Source organism: Octopus sinensis, linkage group LG29, assembly GCF_006345805.1.
Source record: "Octopus sinensis linkage group LG29, ASM634580v1, whole genome shotgun sequence".
Classification (NCBI taxonomy): Eukaryota; Metazoa; Mollusca; class Cephalopoda; order Octopoda; family Octopodidae; genus Octopus; species Octopus sinensis.
In genome coordinates, this window is record NC_043025.1 from 11,848,264 (window position 1) to 11,870,979 (window position 22,716).

General features: G+C 39.0%; 1 protein-coding gene across 3 annotated transcripts in view; it reads left to right on the forward strand.

The window, feature by feature from the left end:
• The window catches only part of LOC115226095 (lysosomal protective protein), a 36,950-nt gene extending 23,607 nt beyond the window's left edge, over nucleotides 1–13,343 (forward strand). Inside the window, exons 8-15 of one of the 3 annotated variants that reach the window (XM_029797075.2) lie at nucleotides 3,026–3,116; nucleotides 4,691–4,846; nucleotides 6,328–6,470; nucleotides 7,950–8,025; nucleotides 9,236–9,322; nucleotides 10,181–10,285; nucleotides 12,874–13,063; nucleotides 13,135–13,343. In XM_029797075.2, the coding sequence (XP_029652935.1) occupies nucleotides 3,026–3,116; nucleotides 4,691–4,846; nucleotides 6,328–6,470; nucleotides 7,950–8,025; nucleotides 9,236–9,322; nucleotides 10,181–10,285; nucleotides 12,874–12,957 (742 nt within the window). In that variant the 3' untranslated portion in view covers nucleotides 12,958–13,063; nucleotides 13,135–13,343. Of the gene's footprint in view, nucleotides 1–3,025; nucleotides 3,117–4,690; nucleotides 4,847–6,327; nucleotides 6,471–7,949; nucleotides 8,030–9,235; nucleotides 9,327–10,180; nucleotides 10,286–12,873; nucleotides 13,064–13,134 lie in introns of those variants that run through there. The other 2 variants (XM_036515009.1, XM_036515008.1) reach the window with 2 other exon arrangements.
• The last annotated feature ends 9,373 nt before the right edge of the window (nucleotides 13,344–22,716 follow it).

Genomic DNA, 22,716 nt, shown 5'->3' on the forward strand with positions numbered 1-22,716 from the left:
ACCTGCACAGGTGCCAGGCGAGGTGGCGCTGGCATCGGCCACGAGTCGGATAGTGCTTTTTACGTGCCACCTGTACAGGTGCCAGGCGAGGCTGGCAGCGACCACGGTCGGATTGGTGTATTTTACGTGCCACCTGCACAGGTGCCAGGCGAGGCGGTGCTGGCATCGGCCACGAGTCGGATGGTGCTTTTTACGTACCACCAGACCAGGGGTCCTGGCTGGTTCAATTCAATTTCAATTATTACCATAATTTGGTCGAGAGCAGGAAGATAATTTGTTTACAAAAGTGACAACAACAACAACAACAACACTGCCCATAGCTAACAGTTTTCGTTGTGCAGAACTGTAAAGAAACCCATACACATGTACACACACATACACACAATATGTCCAACTGGCATCGTCCAGTTTTTGTCGACCAAATCCATTCTCAAGGCTCTGTGCCGGTGGCACATAAAAAGAACTATCCAAACGTGGCCGATGCCAGCGCTGCCCCAACTGGCTTCTGTGCCGGTGGCACATAAAAAGCACCATCCGAACGTGGCCGTTGCCAGCGCCGCCTTGGCTGGCTTCCGTGCCGGTGGCACATAAAAATCACCATCTGAACGTGGCCAATGCCAGCGCTGCCCCGACTGGCTTCTGTGCCGGTGGCACATAAAAAGCACCATCCGAACGTGGCTGTTGCCAGCTCCGCCCCGACTGGCTTCTGTGCCGGTGGCACATAAAAAGCACCATCTGAACGTGGCCGATGCCAGCGCTGCCCCGACTGGCTTCTGTGCCGGTGGCACATAACAAGCACCATCCGAATGTGGCCGATGCCAGCGCTGCCCCGACTGGCTTCTGTGCCGGTGGCACATAAAAAGCACCATCCGAACGTGGCCGTTGCCAGCTCCGCCTTAGCTGGCTTCCGTGCCGGTGGCATGTTAAAAGCTCCAACTGATCGTAGCCGATGCCGGACCCCCCCTGGCACCTGTGCAGGTGGCACGTAAAAAGCATCCACTACACTCGCGGAGTGGTTGGCATTAGGATGGGCATCCAGCTGTAGAAACTCTGCCAGATTTGACTGGAGCCTGGTGCAGCCCCTGGATTCCCAGACTCCGGTCGAACCGTCCAACCCATGCTAGCGCGGAAAACGGACGTTAAACGATGATGATGATGATGATGATTCAAAGCCACCATTGCCCCTCTATACACTATAGTGTCGCCTCTCTCTTATTTGTTTCAGTCATTTGACTGTGGCCATGCTGGAGCACCGCCTTTTTTAGTCAAGCAAATCGACCCCAGGACTTATTGTTTTTTGTAAGCCTAGTACTTATTCTATCAGCCTCTCTTTTGCCAAACCGCTATGTTATGGGGCAGTAAACACACCAGCATCGGTTGTCAAGCGATGTTGGGGGGAACAAACACAGATACACAAATGTACACACACATACATACATATATATATATATAGGTGGCACGTAAAAAGCACCCACTACACTCACGGAGTGGTTGGCGTTAGGAAGGGCATCCAGCTGTAGAAACATTGCCAGATAAGACTGGAGCCTGGTGCAGCCTTCTGGCTTCCCAGATCCCCGGTCGAACCGTCCAACCCATGCTAGCATGGAGAACGGACGTTAAACGATGATGATGATGATGATACACACACACACACTCACACATGTGCACATACACACAATTACTGTCCAAATCTCCGACCAATCACATACAGCTAGATGGCATTCAATTGGCGTATCAAGTTTCGGGCATTTTGATTGGGTTTTGGATAGAAAATTCCACAAAAAAGTCACTTCTATTGATTTGTTTTAATGGCTTTGCGGGGTGACTGGGGAAATGTAAAGATGTGCACGACCATCCTATGATGGTTTTGAATGACCATAGAAAGTGCGAGCCCTCTAACTGAAAAATTGTGGATTTGTATAAAGGACATGCACACACACACACACATTTTGCTGTTTATATACATATTTAATGGCTTTGTGGGGTGACTGGGGAAATGTAAAGATGTGCACAACCACCCTATGATGGTTTTGAATGACCATAGAAAGTGCGAGCCCTCTAACTGAAAAATTGTGGATTTGTATAAAGGACATGCACACACACACACACATTTTGCTGTTTATATACATATTTAATGGCTTTGTGGGGTGACTGGGGAAATGTAAAGATGTGCATGACTACCCTTGGAAGGTTTTGAATGACCATAGAAAGTGCGAGCCCTCTAACTGAAAAATTGTGGATTTGTATAAAGGACATGCACACACACACACACATTTTGCTGTTTATATACATATTTAATGGCTTTGTGGGGTGACTGGGGAAATGTAAAGATGTGCACGACCACCCTTGGACGGTTTTGAATGACCATAGAAAGTGTGAGCCCTCTAACTATAAATTTGTGGATTTATTATTATTATCATCATTATAATTATTATTATTATTATTATCATCATTATAATTATTATTATTATTATCATCATTATAATTATTATTATTATTATCATCATTATAATTATTATTATTATTATTATCATCATTATAATTATTATTATTATTATCATCATTATAATTATTATTATTATTATCATCATTATTATTATTATTATCATCATTATAATTATTATTATTATTATTATTATCATCATTATAATTACACACACACACACACACACACACAGACATTTTGCCGTTTATATATTTAATGGCTTTGAGGGGTGACTGGGGAAATGTAAAGATGTGCACGACCACCCTTGGACGGTTTTGAATGACCATAAAAAGTGCGAGCCCTCTAACTGAAAAATTGCGGATTTGTATAAAGGACACACACATACACACACACACACACAGACATTTTGCCGTTTATATATATAGAGATATCATTTTAAAGATAAGCAATCGCATTGTCAAAATCTCGAAGGTACATGGTCCCCTGCGTGATTCATTCAGAATAGTGTGAATAAATAAACATTACATTTGACAAAGTATTCTGAACGCTAAAAAGTTAAACTGTGTCTGTCCTCCACAGGCTCTACGCGAACCTTCTGTCGTCTTGCTGCGGATCCAACACCACTGTTTGTTACATTTCCAAAACTCCAAGCGCTCAATGTGGTTTCTATGTAAGTTACTTTTCTCACATTTCCTTCATATATGCCTGTCTGTTTGTCTCTGTTTGTCTTTGTTGTTATCTTTCAACCATCCAGCCATCAAGCGTTTCAAGCAAACCAGCATCCATCCAACCATGGCTACCTGCATGGTTCATGGTCTCAAAAATTTGTCCTATGAAGAAAAGCTGAGGACGCTCGACCTTTATTCTCTAGAAAAACGCCGCCGCCATGGTGATCTCATTCTCGCCCACAACATCATAAGCGGAAAGTGTAACTTCTCGAAAGAGCTGTTCTTCACTCCTGCTCCAGAGCGTCGGCTGCGAGGTCATTCCAAAAAGCTCTATCTGCCACGATTTCATCTCAATCGAAGGAGAGGGGCTTTCTCCGTCCGGGTTGCGGATCCGTGGGATAAGCTGCCGGACGAGATGGTGAAGATGCCGACGACCACTCAGTTCAAAGTCTCCCTTGACCACAAGTGGCCTGAACTCTTTACATGAACACAACCCTGTACATAACTCCATGTCCCCCTACATGGCCTTGCTTTTTGCTTTTTGAGCCAAATTAACTAACTAACTAACCATCAACTGTTATTTATTCGCATATAAAACCATTTAGTCATTCATCAACTCTAACCATTCATCTATCTAATCATCCAACCATTGAACAAGCATTCATTCATCGAAGACAGATATACCATTCACGCATCTATCTAACCCCCACAACCATCAATTCGTCATACCATCAATGATTAACCATTCATTAATCAATGTTTTCTAACCATTGATACCATCTAACTATTAAGTCAACCATCCATCTCTTCATCCATTTGTCAGTGTTACCATCCATCCATCCATCCACATGATTGATACCAACCATCCATCCATTCATCAATCACTCACAAACTATTGAACTTTCATCATCATTTAGTGTCCGTTTTCCATGCTACCATGGGTTGGACGGTTTAACTGGGGTCTGTGAAGCCAGAAGGCTGCACCAGGCCCAGTCTGATCTGGCAGAGTTTCTACAGCTGGATGCCCTTCCTAACGCCAACCACTCCATGAGTGTAGTAGGTGCTTTTTACGTGCCACCCGCACAGGTGCCAGACAGAGCTGGCAGACGGCCACGGACAGATGGTGTTTTTTTATGTGCCACTGGCACGGGGGCCAGGCGAGGCTGGCAACGGCCACGAACGGATGATGCTTTTTACATGCCACCGGCACGAGGCCAGTCTGGGCAGCGCTGGCAACGCCCACATTCGGATGGTTCTCTTACGTACCACCGGCACTGGTAACTCAGCTGCAATTTCCATTGATCGATTTCGATTCTGATCACTTCTAACCATTAAATCAGCTAACTAACCAGTCATTCATCAATCACCTGTTCATTCATCTCCCTAACCAAATAAACCACTGACCATCCGGCCCCCCCCCGGTCAGCTAGCACCCCACCCCCCTGCCCCATCTACCCACCTGTCTATCCCTCTCGCCATCACCCATCCATTCACCCCATTTATCCACCCGTCCATCATACCACCAACTAGCTAACTTCTCAACGCTATTTTTTTTCTCTCTCCGTTTTCTCTGTAGGCAGGAAAAGCCCTTAATTTGATTTATGCCTCTGATCTCAACATGTACAATTTGTATGCTAAATGCGAAAAAACTGAAATACCCGGAGGCTTCCAACAATACCACGACATGGGGAATTCCTTCCGCAATTTCCCACAGTTTATCAAAGAACGGCAGGTAATATGGTACCCCTTTGACTCTTTCTTATTTCTTTATTGCCCTCAAGGGGCTAAACATAGAGGGGACAAACAAGGACAGACAAAGGGATTAAGTCGATTACATTGACTCCAGTACAGGTAATATGGTACCTCTTTGACTCTTTCTTATTTCTTTATTGCCCTCAAGGGGCTAAACATAGAGGGGACAAACAAGGACAGACAAAGGGATTAAGTCGATTACATCGACCCCAGTGTAGGTAATATGGTACCCCTTTGACTCTTTCTTATTTCTTTATTGCCCTCAAGGGGCTAAACATAGAGGGGACAAACAAGGACAGACAAAGGGATTAAGTCGATTACATCGACCCCAGTGTAGGTAATATGGTACCTCTTTGACACTTTCTTATTTCTTTATTGCCCTCAAGGGGCTAAACATAGAGGGGACAAACAAGGACAGACAAAGGGATTAAGTCGATTACATCGACCCCAGTGTAGGTAATATGGTACCTCTTTGACACTTTCTTATTTCTTTATTGCCCTCAAGGGGCTAAACACAGATGAGACAAACAAACGGATTAAGTCGATTATATCGACCCCAGTGTGTAACTGGTACTTAATTTATTGACCCCGAAATGATGAAAGGCAAAGTCGACCTTGGCGGAATTTGAACTCAGAACGTAGTGGCAGACGAAATACCTATTTCTTTACTACCCACAAGGGGCTAAACATAGAGGGGACAAACAAGGATAGACAAAGGGATTAAGTCGATTACATTGACTCCAGTGCAAAACTGGTTCTTAATTCCGTTTCTCGCCGAGTGTTTTCCATACACCTAGGGCAGAGAAGCTCGTTGTATGCATTCCCAGATTACACACGCAAATTCACAGGTAAAATATGTATTTAAAAAAATTTATAAATAAATAAATTCATGGATGGATGTTGTTTTCACAGCGATAATGCTCATCTCAGTACATGAGCCGTTCCAGTTAATACGATTTTTTGCACTTCCTGTAGGGATGGTAAGCCTGGAATCATTTTCAAATAGGTTTCAGTACCTTTTTTTTATCATTCCTAGAGATCCCACAATCACTGGTACTGTAGTCGCCCTGAGATGCCACATTTTTTCAATTTCCCTTAGCAAGTCCTTATATTTACTTATTATTATTATTATAATTTTTATTAAGGCAGCGAACTGGCAGAGTCATTAGCACACCGGGCGAAATACTTAGTGGTATTTCGTCGGCCGTTACGTTCTGAGTTCAAATTCCGCCGAGGTCGACTTTGCCTTTTATGCTTTCGGGGTCGATAAATTAAGTACCAGTTACGCACTGGGGTCGATATAATCGACTTAATACCTATGTCTGTCCTTGTTTGTCCCCTCTGTGTTTAGCCCCTTGTGGGTAGTAAAGAAGCAAATTATTATTATTAATTTTATTATTATTATTACAAGATCCTTATTGCGTTAGATATTAACATTATTATTATTGTTTCTCTTCTCAGGAACTGCGTATGAAGGACCCAAAAAGCCTGAAACTTGTGCCCCCTTGCATTAATGGTACTGCCAGTTTGGTCTACTTCAGTCGTGCTGATGTCCGCAAAGCTTTGAATATTCCAACAAGTGTAGCAAGCTGGGACCTTTGCAGGTAATTCGTTGGACCGTGTCTTTCAGCATGTGTCTACTTAAAGAACAAACTGGAGTTGAACAACAACAATAACAATAACAGTGGAGCGCAATGGCCCAGTGCAGTGCTTTTCAAACTTTTTGCTGGAGTGGAACCCCAAGGAAACATTCCACTGGCCCGAGGAACCCCCGTGCAATAATTTAATAGACTTATGCACACATATCTGCACAGGAGAATTAAAAATTACTGCCGATTTTGGCAGTTTTGTAACTTCTTGCGGAACCCCTGCACTGTACTGGCGAAACCCTAAGGTTACGCGGAACCCTGGTTGAAAACCACTGGCCCAGTGGTTAAGGCAGCGGACTCGCGGTTGGAGGATCGCGGTTGTACTCTTTCACTCCAACTTTCTCTCTCACGCTTTCTTCCTGTTTCTTGTCCCCGACTTCCTACGCAACCGCTGAGCCCGGATGCACATTCATCCATCCATTGATGCTCTCGGTGTTGGGAGTTGACCTGCTTTCTCTTCTGCAGGTCTTACAAATAGCAAAGGACCACGTTTCGAACTTTTACCAACTTGCAAGCTCTGGGACAAAGACCGTTCACTCAACAGCAGTGGATGCACAATGGCCCAGTGCTTAGGGCAGCGGACTTATGATTGGAGGATTGCGGTTTTGATTCCCAGACCGGGAATCCTTAATTTTAGCCCCTCCACCTACACATGAAAATATATCTGGGCCAGCTTACAACTAAAATCCTTAATTTTAGCCCCTCCACCTACACATGAAAATATATCTGGGCTAGCTTACAACTAAAATCCTTATTTTTAGCCCCTTCACCTACACATGAAAATATATCTGAGGCAGCTTACAACTAAAATCCTTATTTTTAGCCCCTTCACCTACACATGAAAATATATCTGGGCCAGCTTACAACTAAAATCCTTAATTTTAGCCCCTTCACCTACACATGAAAATATATCTGGGCCAGCTTACAACTAAAATCCTTAATTTTAGCCCCTTCACCTACACATGAAAATATATCTGGGCCAGCTTACAACTAAAATCCTTAATTTTAGCCCCTTCACCTACACATGAAAATATATCTGGCCCAGCTTACAACTAAAATCCTTAATTTTAGCCCCTTCACCTACACACGAAAATATATCTGGGCCAGCTTACAACTAAAATCCTTAATTTTAGCCCCTTCACCTACACACGAAAATATATCTGGCCCAGCTTACAACTAAAATCCTTAATTTTAGCCTCTTCACCTACACACGAAAATATATCTGGGCCAGCTTACAACTAAAATCCTTATTTTTAGCCCCTTCACCTACACATGAAAATATATCTGAGCTAGCTTCTAGCTAAAATCCTTATTTTTAGCCCTTTCACCTACACATCTGCTCCCTTTTTATTCCACGATAAAGGACCTATCCTGAAATGTTGGGTCCCTCCTCTTTCGTTGTACAACTGACCCCTGTTTTTTTTACTCTTACAGCAATGTAGTCAGCGAACACTACAAACGAACTTACCGAACCATGTATTTACAATACCTGAAGGTCTTTGCGGCAAAGGTAAGTGTCTGTTAATATGTCGTTATTGAGTATATACAGGGGTGGAGGTGCAATGGCCCAGTGGTTAGGGCAGCGGACTCGCGGTCGTAGGATCGCGGTTTCGATCCCCAGACCGGGCGTTGTGAGTGTTTATTGAGCGAAAACACCTAAAAGCTCCACGAGGCTCCGGCAAGGGGGTGGTGGTGATCCCTGCTGTACTCTTTCACCACAACTTTCTCTCACTCTTACTTCCTGTTTCTGTTGTACCTGTGGAGGCGCAATGGCCCGGTGGTTAGGGCAGCGGACTCGCGGTCGTAGGATCGCGGTTTCGATTCCCAGACCGGGCGTTGTGAGTGTTTATTGAGCGAAAACACCTAAAAGCTCCACGAGGCTCCGGCAGGGGATGGTGGCGATCCCTGCTGTACTCTTTCACTACAACTTTCTCTCACCCTTACTTCCTGTTTCTGTTGTACCTGTATTTCAAAAGGGCCGGCCTTGTCACTCTCTGTGTCACGCTGAATATCCCCGAGAACTACGTTAAGGGTACACGTGTCTGTGGAGTGCTCAGCCACTTACACGTTAATTTCACGAGCAGGCTGTTCCGTTGATTCGGATCAACCGGAACCATCATCGTCGTAACCGACGGAGTGCTAACATTCCATATACAGGGTATACTCTTACTCTCTTTACTCTCTGACCTGTTTCAGTCATTTGACTGCGGCCATGCTGGAGCACCGCCTTTAGTCGAGCAAATCAACCCCGGGACTTATTCTTTGTAAGCCCAGTACTTATTCTGTCGGTCTCTTATGCCGAACCGCTAAGTGACGGGGACGTAAACACACCAGCATCGGTTGTCAAGCAATGCTAGGGGGACAAACACAGACACACAAACACACACATAGATATATATACATATACATATATACGACAGGCTTCTTTCAGTTTCCGTCTACCAAATCCACTCACAAGGCATTGGTCGGCCCGGGGCTATAGCAGAAGACACTTGCCCAAGGTGCCACGCAGTGGGACTGAACCCGGAACCATGTGGCCACTCCTACACCTAGAAAAACTACACGTTAATTTCACGAGCAGGCTGTTCTGTTGATCGGATCAACCGGGACCCTCGTCGTCGTAACCGACGGAGTGCTTCCCCTTCCCTTCCCATATATTCATGTAAAATATATTGTGTTGATGATATAAAGTGTATATAAAATATTTCTTGTATTTGCAGAAGAGAATCTTGTTATACAACGGTGATGTGGATATGGCCTGCAATTTCCTTGGAGATGAATGGTTCCTCAACTCCTTAAAACTAACAGTGAGTATTTCACTTCAACTTTGAAAACAACCCCCAAATTTCTATCCCTGTACATGTCAATCATCATCATCATCGTTCAACGTCCGCTTTCCATGCTAGCATGGGTTGGACGATTTTGACTGAGGGCTGGCGAACCAGATGGCTGCACCAGGCTCAATCTTGATCTGGCAGAGTTTCTACGGTTGGATGCCCTTCCTAATGCCAACCACTCCGTGAGTGTAGTGGGTGCTTTTTACGTGCCACCTGCATAGGTGCCAGGGGAGGCTGGTAGCGGCCACAATTGGTTGGTGCTTTTTATGTGCCACCAGCATTGGTGCCAGGGGAGGCTGGCAGTGACCACGATCGGTTGGTACTTTTTATGTGCCACCGACTCGGAAGCCAGTCAAGGCGGAGCTGGCATCGGTCACAATTGGTTGGGGCTTTTTATGTGCCACCGGCACGGAAGCCAGTCAAGACAGAGCTGGCATCGGTCACGTTCGGATGGTGCTTTTTACGTGCCACCAGCATTGGTGCCAGGGGAGGCTGGCAGTGACCACGATCGGTTGGTACTTTTTATGTGCCACCGACACGGCCAGTCAAGGCGGAGCTGGCATCGGTCACAATTGGTTGGTACTTTTTATGTGCCACCGGCACGGAAGCCAGTCAAGGCGGAGCAGGTGTCGGTCACATTCAGATGGTGCTTTTTACGTGCCAGCAGCACAGGTGCCAGGGGAGGCCGGCAGCTTTCACGATCAGTTGGTGCTTTTTACGTGCCCCTATATGCCAAATATTAAAAGACTAATTACCAACACCTGTATGGTAATTGGTGCCAAACGAACTGTTCCTCTTCATTAATTAATTTCTCTTTTACCCATTCAGCTCGTTACCCCAAGAAAGGCTTGGCACTACACCAGCGACGATGGGTCCCAGCAAGTTGCCGGATATGTCAAACAGTTTCAGAATGTCACATTTGTGACAGTTAGGGTGAGTTTTCTTCTTTTGTTTGTTTTTAATCATGGAACTGCAGCCATTCCAAGGCATTGTCTTCAAGGGCTTTAGTCAAACATATTGAATTCAATTCTTAATTTTATATATATACTAGCAGTTTAGCCCGGCGTTGCTTGGGTTTGTAAGGGAAATAACTATATAAGCATTTTTAGAGAGTTACTTCCCTTATATAAACCGAGCGAAAATGCATTAAAAATGCAGAAAACTTATGGTACATTTTTTCTTAAATCGTAGACTCATCATAGACACGTGCTAATACCCAGAAGGGCTCGATATGAATCACGACTATAAGATACCCGCTTTTGGTTAAACTGCACTGCAAAATGTGGGAGTAGTTAGGAATCTAAATCGGAGGAGACAGAGTCTCACACACACAACTTCAATTTTATATATAAAGATAATAATGAAATTACTGTATACAGTACTGAGGCGCACCACAACTTGTCAGAAAGTCGCAGTTAATCTTGAAATTTCGTAAAATCCATTATTTGCACTGTTTATAATTGTTTCGGTCATTTGACTGTGGCCATGCTGGAGCACCGCTTTTAGTCGAGCAAATCGACCCCAGGACTTATTCTTTGGAAGCCCAGTACTTATTCTATCGGTCTCTTTTTGCCGAACCGCTAAGTGACGGGTACGTAAACACACCAGCATCGGTTGTCAAGCAACGCTAGGGGGACAAACACAGACATACAAACATACACACACACACACATATATATATATATATATATATATACATATATACGACAGGCTTCTTTCAGTTTCTGTCTAGCAAATCCACTCACAAGGCTTTGGTCAGCCCGAGGCTATAGCAGAAGACACTTGCCCAAGATGCCACGCAGTGGGACTGAACCCGGAACCATGTGGTTGGTAAGCAAGCTACTTACCACACAGCCACTCCTGCACCTATAGTTTATAGTTACTACATTCGCAAAAGATTCTTCCTGCTTAATATATTTCACTTTATATTTCCTCAAGTCAATACTTAGTCATTCAGCAAGACATTCAAGGATTTTTTGAGTTTTATTTATAATAGCATTCGCAGCTTCTCAGAAATTTCTTGGCGATTTTCTAGGAGCACATGTGATCAGAGGCCGCCATATGGCATCTAAAATGTCCAAGTCTGGTACCTATTGTATTGGTATCTTTGTGCCACATTTTATGTTAAGCATACTTAAATAATTGGTGAACAAGGAAGAAGGTTTTTTTCATTACCGTTATGCAATGCATTACGGTAATGAAAAAACCTTCTTCCTAGTTCACCAATACAGCTTCAACCTTTTCGTTACCATATTTCTGCTGAGATGCTCTGTGTTTCTTTCAATCATTTTTAAATCATCATCATCATCGTTTAACGTCCGCTTTCCATGCTAGCATGGGTTGGACGGTTCAACTGGGGTCTGGCAAGCCCGAAGGCTGCACCAGGCTCCAGTCAGATCTGGCAGTGTTTCTACAGCTGGATGCCCTTCCTAACGCCAACCACTCCGAGAGTGTAGTGGGTGATTTTATGTGCCACCGACACAGATGCCAGACGAGGCTGGCGAACGGCCACGCTCGGATGGTGTTTTTTATGTGCCACCGGCACGGAGGCCAGTCAATGCGGTACTGGCTACGGCCACGTTCAGATGGTTTTCGTATGTGCCACCGGCACTGGTACCACAAAATTACAAATTCCATTAATGTTCATCGAGATTGCTTTTGAAAAAATTTAGTAAAATAACTTAATTATCATTAAAATAATGTTAGGAGCATAAATTGTGACTAAGGTTTGGTGGAAGATTTTAATTCAAAACTTATAGAAACAAGACATTTGTACTACAGAGCCAGAGGTGGTTTCAGCCAGGTTGGTATCAAAAGGGTTAAGAATTGTTTCTCTATTATATATTTTAACCCTTTTGTTACCATATTTCTGTTGAGATGCTCTGGGTTTCTTTCAATTAATTTAAATATAACAAAGAATTTAATAAAATAACTTAGTTATCATTCAGCTAGTGTTAGGAACATAAATTGTGACTATGGTTTAGGGGAAGATTTTAGTTCAAAACTTATGAAAGCAAGACATTTTACCACAGAGCCAGAGATGGTTTCAACCAGGTTGGTATCAAAAGGGTTAAGAATTGTTTCTCTATTATATATCTTAACCCTTTTGTTACCATATTTCTGTTGAGATGCTCTCTGTGTTTCTTTCAATTGATTTTAAATATAACAAAGAATTTAGTAAAATAACTTAGTTATCATTCAGCTAGTGTTAGGAACATAAATTGTGACTAAAGTTTGGTGGAAGATTTTAATTTAAAACTTATGAAAATAAGAGATTTGTACTACAGAGCCAGAAGTGGTTTCAGCGAGGTTGGTACCAAAAGGGTTAAGAATTGTTTATATATTAACTTTCAAATGATTTGTTATTTTCCTCAGAAAAAATGTATTTTGACATAAAAATGATTTTAAAAAAAGGGGTTTTGCATGTTCAAACGATGCTTGTCTCTATTGTACAGTGTTGTATAGTGATCCCTAAAAAGGGTTTTCTGGTGTTTATATTTTGTTTTTCTCTTTCTTTCTAGGGAGCTGGTCACATGGTACCAACAGATAAACCAATTCCAGCATTTCTACTCTTCTCGCATTTCATCAACAACAAACCATTTTAAAATATGTATGAATAACGATATATCTTTCTCTTTTGAAGCTTTTAAATACCAAAATTGTGTGTGAATGCGTGTAAATGACTCGTATATGTATTGTTATATATATATATATATATATATATATATATATATATATATATATATATATATAATATATATATATATATATATATATATGTGTGTGTGTGTGTGTGTGTGTGTGCTGACATCATAAGAATTTTAAAACTTTCAAGACAATACGAGATAATTCTTTTTTGGGAATTGTCAAAAGTTATAAATATTACCATCCAAATATTCAACATCCTCCATCCAAAAGGCTTTCTCAATCCAATATTTATATCTTTATGTGCTTCGAGATCCAGTTCCAAAGAAGGATTTCATATATATATATATATATATATATATATACACTATATCGTGTGTATATATATATATATATATATATATATATATATAGTGTGTATATATATATATATATATATATATATATATATACCACGATATAGTGTGTATATATATATATATATATATACACTATATCGTGTGTGTGTATATATATATATATATATACACTATATCGTGTGTATATATATATATATATACACTATATCGTGTGTATATATATATATATATATATACACTATATCGTGTGTATATATATATATATATACACTATATCGTGTGTGTATATTATATATATATTATATATATATACACTATATCGTGTGTATATATATATATATATATATCTATACACTATATCGTTTGTGTATATATATATATATTATATACACTATATCGTGTGTGTATATATATATATATATATACACTATATCGTGTGTGTATATATATATATATATATATACACGATATAGTTAAACGATGATGATGATGATGATATATATATATACACACGATATAGTGTATATATATATATATATACACGATATAGTGTATATTTAAACACATAAGGAATCCACTTATAGGAATTCAACACGCTAGAAAGAACAGCTAGGTTCTATAACCACAAAAATTAGGGATAAAATTCGACAGGAACAAATTGAAAAATGAAAAACATTTTACCATCTAGTTTCCTGGACCAATTGCTTTCTGATTTTAGTTTAGCGAGTCAAGGAACTCGCTAGGTGTAATCTTCTTCAGCAGGACCGCCTAGGGTTAAACATATACACATGGGACGATCAAAACTACTTGCCCTGGTCCAGGAAACTAGATGGTAAAATGTTTTTCATTTTTCAATTCGTTCCCGTCGAATTTTATCCCTAATTTTTGTGGTTATAGAACCTAGCTGTTCTTTCTAGCGTGTAGAATCCCTATAAGTGGATTCCTTGTGTTTAAATATACACTATATCGTATGACTAATATATAGTCTTTTTGACTAAATTTTTTACACGTTAGACCACTGGAAATGTAAATTTTAATTAATTTCCATTTCCCTTTGATATGATTATATATATATTCATATATATATATATATGTATATATATATATATATATATAATGTATATGTATATATGTAAAGAGAGAACACAAATGGGTGAAGGTTCACTACAGCTGTTTCAAACATGTTTTTTTTATTGCATCAGTACATGCGGGCATGTTTGTACACAGTATATACAAGAGATGTGCAGGTTTCAACCCCAACTTGATGTCCTTAATGTTAAAATACCTTGATTCAAATGAATCCTACAAATAATTATATAAATTGCAGAAATTGAAGAAAAAAAAACCCAACAAATATCTTACAAAGTATAGAATTTTCTCAATAAAGCCAAGAGAAAAAGATGTTTTATAAACACATTCTACCAGTATACAAAGTTTAAAATTTTTTAGTTACCTAGAAATTATGTTAAAAACTGCCAGTCAAACCGAAAAGATCCCTGTTTATTAAACGAGGGACATATTCATACGGCACAGAATGTTGTTTACCTCAATAGATGTCATTGATTGGTTGAAATTGCAGAAATTGAAGAGAAAAAAACCAACAAATATCTTACAAAGTATAGAATTTTCTCAATAAAGCCAAGAGAAAAAGATGTTTTATAAACACATTCTACCAGTATACGAGGTTTAAAAGTGTTTAGTTACGTAGAAATTATGTTAAAAACTGCCGGTCAAACCGAAAAGATCTCCTGTTTGTATTAATCAACCACAGGTAATGGCTACACATAATTTTCACTTCGTACACTTTTACATGACATTCACCCACAATACCTTTTACTTTGCATAAAATTTTCCCAAGTTCTTTCAGGAATTTTTTCGTTTGTAGACCTTCTCTTAGTTGAAAAAGTGGAGGCGCAATGGCCCAGTGGTTAGGGCAGTGGACTCGCGGTCATAGGATCGCGGTTTCGATTCCCAGAGCGGGCGTTGTGAGTGTTTATTGAGCGAAAACACCTAAAAGCTCCACAAGGCTCCGGCAGGGGATGGTGGTGATCCCTGCTGTACTCTTTCACCACAACTTTCTCTCACTCTTACTTCCTGTTTCTGTTGTACCTGTATTTCAAGGGGCCGGCCTTGTCACTCTCTGTGTCACGCTGAATATCCCCGAGAACTACATTAAGGGTGCATGTGTCTGTGGAGTGCTCAGCCACTTACACGTTAATTTCACGAGCAGGCTGTTCCGTTGATTCGGATCAACCGGAACCCTCGTCGGAACCGACAGAGAGCTTCCCTCCTTAGTCAAAAAATCTTTGAATTTTAGAGGGGTTTTTTTTCCAATTTCGGAATTCTGGATAAAGGGTTATCCACTGCATTGGAATTCTTTTAGTTTTCAGTCTTTACATTCTGGTTATCTCTATTTCCAGATCTTTATATTTGGATAATTTCGCTGTTTCGTTTAGAGAGACATTTTCGTTTGTTGGAACTGATGTTTTAGTTATGTAGGTATTCCTTTCCAATGCTTCTTGGTAACAATATCTGGCAAATTAGCCTTGATTTCTCTGTCTATACACATTGGTATATCACTCAAAATAGTTACTTTTCTCTCTTCTAAATTAAAAGAAGGGGATTGATATAAGTTAAGTTAAGTTAATTTTTTGGTTCAAAAAGCAAAAAGCAAGGCCATGTAGGGGGACATGGAGTTATGTACAGGGTGGTGTTCATACAAAGAGTTCAGGCTATTTCTGGTCAAGAGAGACTCTTAACTGAGCGATCGTCGGCATCTTCACTATCTCGTCAAGCAGCTTATTCATATCATCAACAGAGCACCAGACAAAATACCTTGTGGTATTACTCATATCCCTTTACACTTATTCTTAGTGCAGGTCATTTTTCTGGGGTCAATAAAGTGGCAGTCAAATACTAGACGTTCATGAAATCAAATAATTCTAACCCAGAAACACGTACGTAACTGACCGAAGACTTTGTTTTCCTTATTTTACCTTCTGTTTTACATATGTGAGTTACATGTATATGTTATATGTGGAGTTATATTTGTAGTAAAGATAAAGAAGCGGTCTTTGACTGCTATTTCTAATTTTTCGGTATGTGGCTAAGCAACCTGTTGCTTGCCCTTTTATTTATATATATATATATAATATATATATATATAGAACTTTTTAAACAAGTTCCTACCGACAATGGTTATATTTCCATACTGAAAATCTACCCGGAAATAATTGTTGATTTTAAAATTAATAATTATTTACCCTTATATTGTTAATATATACGCATATATATATTTATGGCCTTGTACTTACATATACATACATACACATATATATATATATATATATATATATATATATATATATATATATTATATATATATATATATATGGCCTTGTACTTATATAATATATACACATATATATATTATATATATATAGCCTTGTACTTAAATATATATATACACATATATATATATATATAATATATTATATATAGCCTTGTACTAAATATATATATACACATATATATATATATATATATATATATATATATAGCCTTGTACTTAAATATATATATACACATATATATATATATATGCCTTGTACTTATATATATATAGCCTTCTACTTAAATATATATATACACACACATATATATATATATGGCCTTGTACTTATATATATATAGCCTTCTACTTAAATATATATATACACACATATATATATATATATATAGCCTTGTACTTAAATATATATATACACATATATATATATATATATAGCCTTGTACTTAAATATATATAACACATATATATATATATATATATAGCCTTGTACTTAAATATATATACACATATATATATATATATATATATATATAGGCCTTGTACTTAAATATATATATACACACATATATATTATATATAATATAGCCTTGTACTTAAATATATATATACACATATATATATATATATGGCCTTGTACTATATATATATAGCCTTGTACTTAAATATATATATACACATATATATATATATAGGCCTTGTACTTATTATATATAGCCTTCTACTTAAATATATATATACACACACATATATATATATTATATATGGCCTTGTACTATATATATATAGCCTTGTACTTAAATATATATATACACATATATATATATATATAGCCTTGTACTTAAATATATATATACACATATATATATATATATATAGCCTTGTACTTAAATATATATATACACATATATATATATATAGATATATATATATATATAGCCTTGTACTTAAATATATATATACACACATATATATATATATATAGCCTTGTACTTAATATATATATACACACATATATATATATATAGCCTTGTACTTAAATATATATATACACATATATATATATATATGCCTTGTACTTATATATATATAGCCTTGTACTTAAATATATATATACACATATATATATATATATGGCCTTGTACTTATATATATATAGCCTTCTACTTAAATATATATATACACACACATATATATATATATATGGCCTTGTACTTATATATATATAGCATTCTACTTAAATATATATATACACACATATATATATATATATGGCCTTGTACTTATATATATATAGCCTTCTACTTAAATATATATATACACACACATATATATATATATATATGGCCTTGTACTTATATATATATATATATATATATATAGCGTTGTACTTATATATACATATATATATGCACACATGTATATATGTGTGTGTGTGTGTGTGTTTGTCAATAAGCAATGATGTCAATGATGAGAACCAGCCCATAGCCTGTCACATGATCTCTTGTCTTATATTCACCATGTTTGAAATACTGTGAGGAAATATTGAAATAATGGAAAGAGAAATCTAAATCGTTAGTGCAATAAAAATTAAATGAATTAATGAGTTAATGATTGAATCCCGGTTAATGAATTAATTAGCGACTGTTGATCTTTTGTATGAATATTTTTAATTTGTTAAATAAAAATTTCTTAATTGAAATAAAATTTTTCTTTGTTTTTTTTGTTTATTTTTTCATTTTTTCACTTGTTACAATCATTGGACTGCGGCCATACTGAAGCACCACCTTGAAGGATATTAATCAAACGAATCTACCCCCAAATCTTATTTCGAAGTCTAGGGTAGATTTACTCTCTCTCTCTCTCTCTCTCTCTTTACTCTTTTTACTTGTTTCAGTCGTTTGACTGAGGCCATGCTGGAGCACCGCCTTTAGTCGAGCAACTCGACCCCGGGACTTATTCTTTTGTAAGCCCAGTACTTATTCTATCGGTCTCTTTTGCCGAACCGCTAAGTGACAGGGTCATAAACACACCAGCATCGGTTGTCAAGCAATGCCAGGGGGGAAAAACATACACACACACACACACACACACACACACACACACACATATATATATATATATACATATATACGACGGGCTTCTTTCAGTTTCTGTCTACCAAATCCACTCACAAGGCATTGGTCAGCCCGAGGCTATAGCAGAAGACACTTGCCCAACGTGCCACACAGTGGGACTGAACCAGGAACCATGTGGTTGGTAGGCAAGCTACTTACCACACAGCCACTCCTGCGCCTATAAGTATAATAAAGAACATTGTCAATTTAATTTTTAAAATTCTATATGTGGCTGAAGAGTGCTCTGCATTTTAAAACTGATGTAATACTTACAGTGTTTAATTAAATGAAGGAGTGGCTGTGTGGTAAGTAGCTTGCTTACCAACCACATGGTTCCGGGTTCAGTCCCACTGCGTGACACCTTGGGCAAGTGTCTTCTGCTACAGCCTCGGGCTGACCAATGCCTTGTGAGTGGATTTGGTAGACGGAAACTGAAAGAAGCCCGTTGTATATATGTATATATATATGTATGTGTGTGTGTGTTTGTCCCTCAAGCATTGCTTGACAACCGATGCTGGTGTGTTTATGTCCCCGTTACTTAGCGGTTCGGCAAAAAGAGACCGATAGAATAAGTACTGGGCTTACAAAAAAGAATAAGTACCGGGGTCGATTTGCTCGACTGAAAAGGGCGGTGCTCCAGCATGGCCGCAGTCAAATGACTGAAACAAGTAAAAGAGAGAGTACAGAGAGTACACATACATATAAAGGTATTTGAATATATTCATGTCAACAAATGGCAGAATGAGGGCATCTTGGTGAGGTTGAGGTAGGAAGTATAAATAATTTAGCTAATTCGGTCAACCAGAAATGAAACTGACTGAAACTGTAGGTACATCTTAAATAAACCAGTTTTGTTTCTGGTTGACTGAAAATTTTAATTACAGACACACACACTCATTTATATATAGATGTGTATGTGTGTATGGTTATGTACATTATACTCTTTTACTTGTTTCAGTCACTTGACTGCGGCCATGCTGGAGCACCGCCTTTTTTAGTCGAGCAAAATCAACCCCGGGACTTATTCTTTTTTCTAAGCCCAGTACTTATTCTATTGGTCTCTTTTGCCAAACAGCTAAGTGATGGGGAGGTAAACACACCAGCATCGGTTGTCAAGCAATGCTAGTGGGACAAACACAGTCACACAAACACACCACACACATGCACATACACAACATATATATATACACGTATATATATATATATATATATATTATATATATATATATATATATATATATATATATACACATAAACACATATATATATTATATATATATATATATACATATATACGACAGGCTTCTTTCAGTTTCCGTCTACCAAATCCACTCACAAGGCATTGGTCGGCCCGGGGCTATAGCAGAAGACACTTGCCCAAGATGCCACGCTGTGGGACTGAACCCGGAGCCATGTGGTTGGTTAGCAAGCTACTTACCACACAGCCACTCCTGAGCCTATATATACACACACACACACACACACACATATACATATACATATATACGACGGGCTTCTTTCAGTTTCCGTCTACTAAATCCACTCACAAGGCATTGGTCGGCCCGGGGCTATAGCAGAAGACACTTGCCCAAGATGCCACGCTGTGGGACTGAACCCGGAACCATGTGGTTGGTAGGCAAGCTACTTACCACACAGCCACTCTTGCGCCTATGTATATGTGTGTGTAATATGTCCATCATAAAACACACACACACACACACAGAGGCTTGACAAGACTAACAACCAATGCTTAGCAACATACACAAAAGAAACGGGGAAAAAATTGCCATTAAGAAACTTAGATTTCTTTCGATAAGAACACATCAATTAAAGCCATTCGTTAAAAAGGTTTCTCACAAACTCGTTAATTAATGAGTCCACAACAAAAGAGAAGATAATGACGAGCAGTGTTTTTTTGTTTTTTTTTTATTTGGTACAGGTGTAGCATGTCTGAATTAGCTTTAGTTAACACATGCATTTTTGGACTTCAAGATAGGCTCAGGCAATAGCGGCGAGCTGGCAGAAACGTTAGCATGCCGGGCGAAATGCTTAGCGGTATTTCGTCTGCCGTTACGTTCTGAGTTCAAATTCCGCCGAGGTCGACTTTGCCTTTCATCCTTTCGGGGTCGATTAAATAACTACCAGTTACGCACTGGGGTCAATGTAATCAACTTAATCCATTTGTCTGTCCTTGTTTGTCCCCTCTATGTTTAGCCCCATTGTGGGTAATAAAGAAATAGGTATTTTGTCTGCCGTTACATTCTGAGTTCAAATTCCGCCAAGGTCAACTTTGCCTTTCATCCATTCGGGGTTGATAAATTAAGTACCAGTTACGCACTGGGGTCGATGTAATCAACTTAATCCGTTTGTCTGTCCTTGTTTGCCCCCTCTGTGTTTAGCCCCTTGTGAGTAATAAAGAAATAGGTATTTCGTCTGCCGCTACGTTCTGAGTTCAAATGCTGAAGAGAGAGATATACTATCACATACGTATGGAAAATCTCGTTCCAAACTTCAACATTAGAGAGAATTTTAATGCACGAACTGTTGGACACTGTCGGCTTCCGAACATACCACCTTCGAAATCACAACTAAAAACACTTCACCTTGTGATGAAAAATAGGATCAGGAATGAAAATGTTTAAGAAGCGCTGATGTATAATAATAAAAGATATAATTATATTTGTGTTTGTTTTGATATTAAGACTGAACAAAAAATCGTTTTTTTTGCAAAAAAAAATTGGATCTGAATTTGCACCCACTAAGCAAAGTTTGTTACTGGACTATTGAATGTACCTTAAGAATATAAAAATATGAAACAAAGCTATATAGGCCTGTAGGATGACTTACGAGCAGTCAGTCAGAACCAATTGTGGGCGCAAGTCGACAACACCCTGTATCATCATCATCATCATCATCGTTTAACGTCCGCTTTCCATGCTAGCATGGGTTGGACGGTTCAACTGGGGTCTGGCAAGCCCGAAGGCTGCACCAGGCCAGTCAGATCTGGCAGTGTTTCTACAGCTGGATGCCCTTCCTAACGCCAAATACTCCATGAGTGTAGTGAGTGATTTTATGTGCCACCGACACAGGTGCCAGACGAGGCTGGCAGACGGCCACGCTCGGATGGTGTTTTTTATGTGCCACCGACACAGGTGCCAGACGAGGCTGGCAGATGGCCATGCTCGGATGGTGTTTTCTTATGTGCCACCGACACAGGTGCCAGACGAGGCTGGCGAACGGCCACGATCGGATGGTGTTTGTTACATGCCCACAGCACGGAGGCCAGTCGATGTGGTACTGGCTACGGTCACGTTCGGATGGTTTTCTTATGTGCCACCGGCACTGGTACCACAAGGATACAAATTCCATTGATGTTCATCTATTTTGATTTGGTTTGATTTGATTTGATTTGATTTGATTTGATTTGATATATATATATATATATATATATATATATATATATATATATATTTAAGTAGGTGAATGATTATCCTATGTTTATCGTCAGCATGGAAAATTCGTTGAACCGAAACAAGAGGAAAGCAAATTCACGTCAGAAACACAGTTGAAGCGACCTGTCCAAGGGTAGAAACTCCGGGTTTATTTGCAGAAATTTGTGTGTTATATATGAATAAATGAAAGAATGGAGTCGAACGAAGATGTTACCAAAATTCCTTTACTCTCGACATATGTTTCGAAGACCACATGATTTCATTCCAAAGGAATAAAGAGTGTATGATGCAATGTACTCATCAGGAAAGAAAGGGAGCCTCTCTCGGCAACAAGACAAACAAAAATTTCGATGACTGTCTACATGGTGAACAAAACGACAATGAGTGATTTTTTCCTGATGAGAAAATTGCATCATACACCCTTTATTTCTTTGGAATGAAA